This window comes from Haliotis rubra, unplaced genomic scaffold (assembly GCF_003918875.1).
Source record: "Haliotis rubra isolate DU_JTF1 unplaced genomic scaffold, ASM391887v1 Scf2238, whole genome shotgun sequence".
NCBI lineage: Eukaryota > Metazoa > Mollusca > Gastropoda > Lepetellida > Haliotidae > Haliotis > Haliotis rubra.
This window is the reverse complement of record NW_025766268.1, coordinates 35,036-43,527: the sequence shown is the minus strand read 5'-3', so window position 1 is coordinate 43,527 and position 8,492 is coordinate 35,036. Positions and strand designations below refer to the sequence as shown.

Sequence of the window (8,492 nt, the reverse complement as noted above, 5' to 3'; positions counted from 1 at the left end):
AACTTTATTCAAACAAAGACGGGCTAAAATATACGGAGGCATCAGTAGATCCGTGCTCATCAACCAATCAAATCATTCGGTTTCCTGATGGGCAGCGGTTCACGGGTGTCCATCGCCGTTAAAAGGAGCAACGCTGAATTTGATTGGTCACGGTCTCGCCTCTCATTGGCCGAGCCTCAACACCCGCCGTTCTGTAGTGAGAATAAGGTAGATACTTTGGATTAGGGGTTGCAGATTTAGGTGAGCGGTTTAACTGTACACAACACATCACAGCTAATCCGATATGCCCAAATCATTCCTAATGAGCGGCAAGAGAAAGAAACTACTGGAGGTTTTGTACAAGGAACAAGAAGGTAAGAATATGCCCCTTTTACATATTTGTATTTTGAAAATACACAATTCTACACTTCAATAATGGTAAAAGTTCCCTTTCGACAGTTAGGAGAGAGTCCGATGTTCTGATTGGATCGACATCAAATGGTCGCACTTTCCGTGAGATCTGAACGTCAGTCTGCTCAAAACCGGTATTGGAGTTGTGCGGCATCCTGTCCATATCGACATCAGTATATTCAGACGCTTGGATACAAACGGAAACAACTGTCCCGCATATACCTGTACCCCCGGACACCCGACTTTTGTTTCATATATCTCCCATGTATCTTTCGGAAATGGCGCCAATATATGACATTGATCTAACTTTGCTTGCCCCCTATGGTGGCTAAAACTGAATGATATCCCACGATACAAAGAAGAAGACCGAAAAATTGAAAGGGTAGTAAGAAGCTACGGAGACGGAGGAGCTACAAAATACATAACTCGATAATCCATTTGTGTAATTCCGGTTTGTGTAATTTCAATATTGGCCTGTCCCATTGAGAAGAATTATTTTTATATAGATTTGAAAGGTATACAATTTTCATGAATAACTACTTTGTATGTAAATGTTATTGCTTATCATTGTTCCAGGCGTGTGTACGCATTGTGGTTAAAATAAAGCTCTGAGTGGGGCGAAGTCTGTTAAACGGATATGATTGATGCGATGTAACCACTTCTCTGAACACTAACGTTACACGATTATGATGATTTCCGATCTCTCGGCTGTGTATCACACAGAGGGCTTTGGTATTGTTTCAGTCATAGAGTGAGAGCTTCATTTAGGAGAAAACATTGTCCTAAACACCAATTACAATCGGTACTTCACAAATAAAGCCCCTGTTCTTTCTTCTAGTACCAGAGGACGAATCAGAGACGTCTTCCGTCGACTCCTGTGGCGACAGCGGCGTCGCCGACAGCATGGCATGTTCTGACACATCTACGTCACCTGAACATCAACGCGACGACAAGGTGTCATCACCTCTGAACCTGTCCGAGAGGTCAGCATTCGAGAGCCGATTCTAAGATATAACACGACCTCCACGCACAGTAAGCTAACACCGGAAGTAGCTTACGGCCAGATGTACCCCCATCCAATGTTCAGAACCCTTCAGAAGACAGACGCTCATTCGACTCCACCTCTTCAGATGTACCCATCACCAGCATTCGCAATCTCTTCTTCTCCCTTACCCACTGTCTGTGTTAAAGGAGTCCCTAGTGATCCGACATGTCCTTGGACAACTGTTGACACCAGCATTCCATTTACAACATACCTCATGAACCTTTCAAAGCTTCTTCAGAAATCGCCCAGAAATGAAGACAACTCTGAATCTGATGACTGCAAATCTGAAATAGACTGTACACCTCAAAGAAATGACAATAAAAGTAAACATGACTATGACGTTCAGAAACTCAGACAACCGGACACCGAAGTAATGAGTGCCCACATGCCCGGGGTAGCTTCAGTGATGAAGCGTGATCTGACTCCAGAGCAGCACACCCCTTACGGAAGGCTGTACCCAAAGTCTCATCGACATTTCCCTTTGGGCGGGTGACACATGGGGTGGGTGGACTGCACCCGGCGTTCTTACAGTTGGAGGGACTGCACCATCGGCGGACCCACACAGACAAGCCCCCACCGGTCAAGAAGTACAAATGTGACACGTGCGGCAAGTCGTTCTCAAGGAGCAACACACTCGTCACTCACAAGGTACGTACATGTAGTTACTTTTGCAGAAACATTACACGCATTTAGACGCCGCACTTAGCAATATTCCAGCTATATGGCAGCGGTTTGTAAATAATCGAGTCTGGATCACACACTCCAGTGATCAACAACATGAGCATCGATCTACGCAACTGAGATACGGTAACATGTGTCAACCAAGTCTGCGAGCCTGACCACCCGATCCCGTTTGTAGCCTCTTTACGACAAGCATGGGTTACTGAAGATCAATTCTAACCCGGATCTTGACTGGTCTGTCAGTTAGTGGTTTGTAACACCATGTATATACAGATCATTCCATGAAACTAGGTCCCAGTATGTCAACTGTGCATTTTCAAAGTAAGCAGTTTAACGAAGAAAGAAAACCAGAATCGGTGAATGAGTGATACATTAAATTTGATGATAACAAATTCAAACATGTCAACGTCATGGTTATACGATGTGCTTATCATAGGTTGATTCAGATGTTGTCGAATTCATTGAACACGGGACTATTTGTTTTCAGCGCATTCACACAGGTGACAAACCCTTCAAATGTGAGCAGTGTGGTCGAGCGTTCCGCCAGCCAGGCAATCTGACACGCCATCGTTTGACCCATACGACCTTCAAGCCGTACGTGTGCGCCACGTGCAACAAGGCCTTCAACAGAGCCTCCAACCTTCACACGCACATGCGCACTCACACTAACTACAAGCCCTTCCTGTGCCCGTACTGCGGGAAGGGATTCCACCAGAAGATCGACATGAAGATACACTGTTACACACATACAGGTAAAACAGGCCACAGGCCATAGTGAAAACCTATTGTAAAGTGAGTGAGGAGTGAGTTTAGGTTTACGCCGCTCTCAGCAATATTCCAGCTATATGGCGGCGGTCTGTAAATTATGGAGTCTGGACCAGACAATTCCAGTGATCAACAGCATGAGCATCGATCTGCGCAATTGGGAACCAATGACATGTGTCAATCAAGTCAGCGAGCCTGGCCACCCGATCCCGTTAGTCGCCTCTTACGACAAGCATGGGTTACTGAAGATCAAATATTCTAACCCGGACCTTCTCGGGTTATGTATTGTAAAGGAATGATTGCATTGCTCCCCGTATTTATCGTTAATGTATTTAGTCACAGCACATTCTCTATATTTCCTGGGCTTGCCTTTGGTAAACTCTACACTTACCCTGGTTCGACTTCCTTGGTTCTTGCAATCGAGAATTACCCGCGCTTCAGTTTCATTAACACCTTGCTGACCAATCAAACGTCGACATGAGGGAAGGGCACGGCAGGTAACTCTTACTGCATAGACGCCACCTCCGCCAGTTTTAACGAACCTAAAGACATCCATTTCAGGATAAAACGATTTATGAGGGTTTCTTCTGCGTGTTTGTCAGATTTTCATCGGTGAATTTCTCTCAATTTCGATCATAATCATAAAGGACCGTGAGCCGTGTGGTTGACATTGAAAGTGAGTTGTAATTCGCATTCTCATTGCCACCTTAGACCTAGTTGCGTAGCCAGATTTATGCTGGCAAAATGGTAATCAAGGGCAAGTAATTTGAGAATGCCAGAACCAATTCGAATGGACCCAGGACCTGTATTTTCGAAGCTCTCCTAGTGCCATACATAAACATTAACATACGACTATCTTAGCTCTAAGGGTGCTTCGAAAATCTAGGCCCAAGAGTTTAGTCTGCTGTACCGAAATGCGAGGCCCAGACAAACCAGTGTTCTTTTGTTACCTTCCTTTTCCGTGGCTCAGTGTTTTTTTCGTTCAAACATTACAGAATTTTCTTCCTTATTGTTGATTTATCCTAAGTTTGTATATTCGATTCATCTCGTGATTTTCGATTTCCCAAAACCGTTTTGTACTTCATGTGACGCTGTATTGTTGGTTTGTTTAGGTGAACGGCCTCACAAGTGTGACATCTGCGGTAAAGGGTTCACTCTGGCCAGTACCCCGACTGCTCATCGACGCTCGCACGTGCTGGAGAACACACGTGGAAATACGCATGCGCGGGAACAAACAGTCATGTGTCAGTTGTGTGGAGCAGGTTTTCTGCACCAATCGGAGTTGACAACTCACATTATGACGTCACACCAGAATCACATCCCAGTTCCAGTGTGAGATGTGGGTTACCAAGACCAACGAAGAGTAACCACTAATGCTATATGTTCTCAGATTCATGCTTTTGGCGGAATGGTGTTTCTACTAGAAAAACGAATATTTAAGAAAATCATTGCAGAAAATCATGTTTGAATGTCTGTGCATGTGAAGTATTTATTGCCTGTGCTATTAACCTGCAACTGTTCATATGTACGGGGTTTGTGTTATATACGGATACTAATTCCCTTGTAGAACTGTTAGTAATTTATTTTCATCTATCCATCAATAAACATTCTTTCTTCCTGTTCCTGGTCGCCATTATTGTGTTTCAAAGTCTGTTAGGCCATGCCCGCGCTCCTTGTTTTCATCAAACTGGTATACGTTGGAGGTGAGCATCCCTTCCCCATTGCGATCACACGAAACGCAGTTCAAAGCATCCTATATAGCTCCAAGCATTTCGGTAAACCTACACAAACTCCTTGATCCATTCCCGTGGCTCTCAATGTCCAGTTACGCATCCTTGATTTCCATTTGCCAACTTCACTGGCTACGCTACTTGGTCTAATGTGCCAATGACAATGCACGTTTCAAACCTGGCTCAAAGTTGGGTTGGTAATATGTAGCTGACAGTCCCACTGACTATGATCGACTTTGCGAGAAATTTAATATTGAAAAACCGCCAATTTGATGATAAGGATGTCTTCTTGATGCCATTAAAACTTCGTTTCTTCGTAATACGAGTTACCTCCCCTACCATTTCAAAGAGTCGACGTTTGATTGGTCGCAAAAGTGTTAATAAGGCAGAAAGGCGGGTAATTTGCGAAGACGGATAGGCCAATGGTTCAGTGTACGTTTACGAAAAATGCGAGCTGTGGAGACTCAGGATTTGTTCACAAGGTTAAAGCTCAGACACAGTCCTCCAGGTGTTTGCATGGCCCAAAGCCTTTTGGTCGTTTAGAAAACAGCCCATTCCTTCCATAACCTCTTGTCATGTTTCCCATTCCGAAGACCCGGGTCGATTCCTCACATGGGTGAAATGTGTAGCCCATTTCTGGTGTCCCCCGCCGTGATATTGCTGTAATATTGCTAAAAGCGGCGTATTATCAAACTCACTCACGCTTGATCATGATCTTCGGTGGTAAGAATATTACCAAGGCGTAAATATGCATGGAAAATATTATAGTTTATAGTTTAATGTAATCTGATGTTAGCAATATCTTATGTTAGTAATATGGAAACACGTGGCTAAAATGTCTATAACTGAAGCAAAGAACAACTATATATTTTAAACAAAAAGTTTTACATATTCTGGGGTTTTCAGTTCTCAACTGCAGCTGTTTTTTCCGAATTCGCCGCGTTATTTTAAAGAAACAAAACTAACAGTAGTGTGAATGTCTCTCGCTTATGTTCCAGTGGCACAAGCCTGGCGTTCAAATCCTAGCCTTTATCTTATCGTGATACGCAGATATTAAATCTTGTATGGAATGACGAATGTGTTTCGAGGGGCGTATTGTGACAGTTCGCCTATCGTGAGAGTAACGCCCTTTGAAACCTCGCCTGTACATAAGTAATCCATTCCACATCGATCTTGCAGAATGACATTGTCAATCAACTGTTAGGTCAAATGACCACAGGAGAAGATGGATGGCTCTTTTCTTGTGTTTGCACGTGGTAGATTTGCACGGACGACACAGACAACCGTTAGGGACTCACAGACACCGCACGACATTTTGTCGAAGGATGATAGGACTTTGCTATTGGTAATTCAACCTCGATGGTGATTGAAATTTGTTCATGATCACCGGCTTCGAATCCGGTTTTTAAAAATATGTTGACGTTGGAAACCAAATGGAAATATTTACTCACAGTGATATGTTCGTTTGCTGTTAGACGCCGCACGCTTCAGTGTTCAAGCTATATGATGGCGGTCTGTATATGATCGAGTCTGGACCAAATGATCCAATGATTGACATCACATATTTCAGGGGCGTTGACGAGCGCGGTTATCTAGACTCTTCCGAAGACGTATTTCGAAACCATTGTTACAAAGATTTTGTATGCTGGTTCTGTGATAAAAAGCCGCTCTGTTATGAGTGAGAGTTATGCTTATATTGTTTATTGTGTGAGAGTTCAGGAGAATAACATTCAGCTTATTGTTTCCAGGCATAGGTGATTAGTGCAGTTGTATGATTGCATGCGACTGCAATTGCATAGACTAATGAGTGATATTGATATAGACAAAGGCTGATTTTATAGAAAGGATATTGCATATTTCATTAAAATATATTGAAGTACAATATTATCTAATATATCCTGTCTGAATATTTTCCTGCTTTATGACATACTGTCACATATACATTGTTAGGATTTCCCTGCTTTAAGGCGAATCGTGCAATATGAAACCTGCTTTCTGGCCCCCATGTAGCTCACCATATATTGCTGAGTGTGGCGTTAAACAACAAACAAACAAGTAGAAATGTTGAACCAGTAGAAGGAAGGATGACCCAACCGAATCCCTTTAGGCCAGGCTTGAATTAGCACATGGTCTAAAAAGACCTCCTTGGCTCAGTTAACAGCGAGGTTTGGATATTTGTTCTCTACTGCAGATTACGGGTTCAGTCCCCCAGGTCTGTGTACACTGACTTGGTTGCCAAGGTTTCTGTCAAACGCACAAAGGTCTTAAGTGCACAGAAATCATAAATAAACATGAGTGGGCGGAGCTTATGTGACCACGTCATACGTGTTTCGTACGCACTTCTTCTCTCTTGAACACGGAAGTATCTTTACTTCTGTTGAGTCGTGTAAAGTTGAATAGCGTGTAATGAGGGTGCATTTTCCCCTACAACATAACAAAAACAGCATTTCCTTCCATACTACCATTTATAAATATGAAAGAAAATATAGCAATACTCAAATGTTTGTTAAAAGTTCGATCGAAAATTTGCAAGGGACCGTTCATAATGTATAGCTGGGCTGGGATCGAGTGATGATAATTTTTATGGAGAAGCACATACAATGTGAATAACAGTCCCACCCCACCCCTCTTCCTTCATGAAAACACACCAAGTGCATGTATACAAAATTGATGACACCCCTCCCCCTCTCTCTCTCTCTCTCTGTTATGTATCATTGTCTCAAAGAGTTTGACAGAGGAAGGGATTGTTATGTGTCACCCACATTCTAGATGATTGTTGATCAATCTGTTAAGTCATAATTGCACTTTACTTTAATCAATCAGTACATTGATAAACTGTAGAATAAATATATAATACATCTTCCTCATGACAGAGCCTGTTTTGTTACCACTATGCACACAGGATGAGTGTGTAACTTTAGAAAATTTGAGAGAGTGTGAATTCTACTCTTTTAGGTGGGGTCGGGGTAGCCTAGTGGTTAAAGTGTTCTCTCATCATGCCAAAGGCCCAGGTTCGATTCCCCACATCGGTACAATGTTTCAAGTCCATTTCTGGTGTCTTCTTCCATAATATTGGAATATTGCTAAAAGTGGTGTAAACCCATACTCAGTCTTTTAGCAGGGTGGAGGGTTGTCTGCAGGTCTTCCCTGTTGGAACTGAATTTGGTGTTTGGTAATCAATTCTTGGGTTATGTGCCATGTTCTTTATCAATAAGGCCAGACCAATGTATTTCTTGTTTTACATATTTTTGTCCATTTTTGACCAATAAAAACATTAGGATTTTATTTTTTGAGTGGGAAAAATTCACTTTTATTTCTTTTCGTATTCTTGAAAAAATACAACTGGAGGATACATAAAACAAGAAATAGAATTGGTCTGGTCTAAACTTGAAATATAGGTGTGCTTATACAGTATGCATGAGAAGCAATGTACAAGGACACCTTTAGCACAGTTTACTAAAGGTAAAAGATGCAAATGTGTTATGTGATTTTTAAGTTTAAACATTTGGGACATCTTTGAAATAGTGTGAAATGAGAGATAGTTGGTTATGATGCCTCTATCAGTATCATACCAGTCACATCCCAATCAAGGGCATCAACTTTATATATTTGCATTGGGGTAGGGAGTCAAACCAATGCCTGTGGCGTCACATAAGTTTATGCAGCTGAACATAGACAAGCATGTGCAAGGTGAACATGTCACAGTGGACTTTTTCTGTCCAAGTATAGACATCCATCAAAACATGCATGGTGTTAGTTGTTTGTGTATTCAGAAATGTTGTAGAGCATCAGCTGACCAGATAAAAACTGACCATTGTCAGATTTCCCCATAAAATGACAAAAAGAAATGAGTTTTGTTAAAGATGTTTTATTACTAAAAT

The 8,492-nt window shown here is 42.1% G+C and overlaps 1 protein-coding gene across 1 annotated transcript; it reads left to right on the top strand.

The window, feature by feature from the left end:
- Nucleotides 1-283: 283 nt before the first annotated feature.
- On the top strand, nucleotides 284-2,891 carry LOC124277580 (zinc finger protein 239-like). Its single transcript, XM_046713298.1, has 4 exons — nucleotides 284-353; nucleotides 1,229-1,373; nucleotides 1,864-2,083; nucleotides 2,604-2,891. Exons 1-4 carry the CDS (start codon nucleotides 284-286, stop codon nucleotides 2,889-2,891), a joined length of 723 nt encoding a protein of 240 aa, XP_046569254.1.
- Nucleotides 2,892-8,492: the final 5,601 nt, after the last annotated feature.

Coding starts and splice junctions, on each gene's coding strand:
- LOC124277580 (XM_046713298.1), top strand. CDS start 284: ATGCCCAAATCATTCCTAATGAGCGGCAAGAGAAAGAAACTACTGGAG. Junction 354..1,228: donor TTTGTACAAGGAACAAGAAG/GTAAGAATATGC, acceptor TCTTTCTTCTAG/TACCAGAGGACGAATCAGAG. Junction 1,374..1,863: donor CCTCTGAACCTGTCCGAGAG/GTCAGCATTCGA, acceptor ATCTGACTCCAG/AGCAGCACACCCCTTACGGA.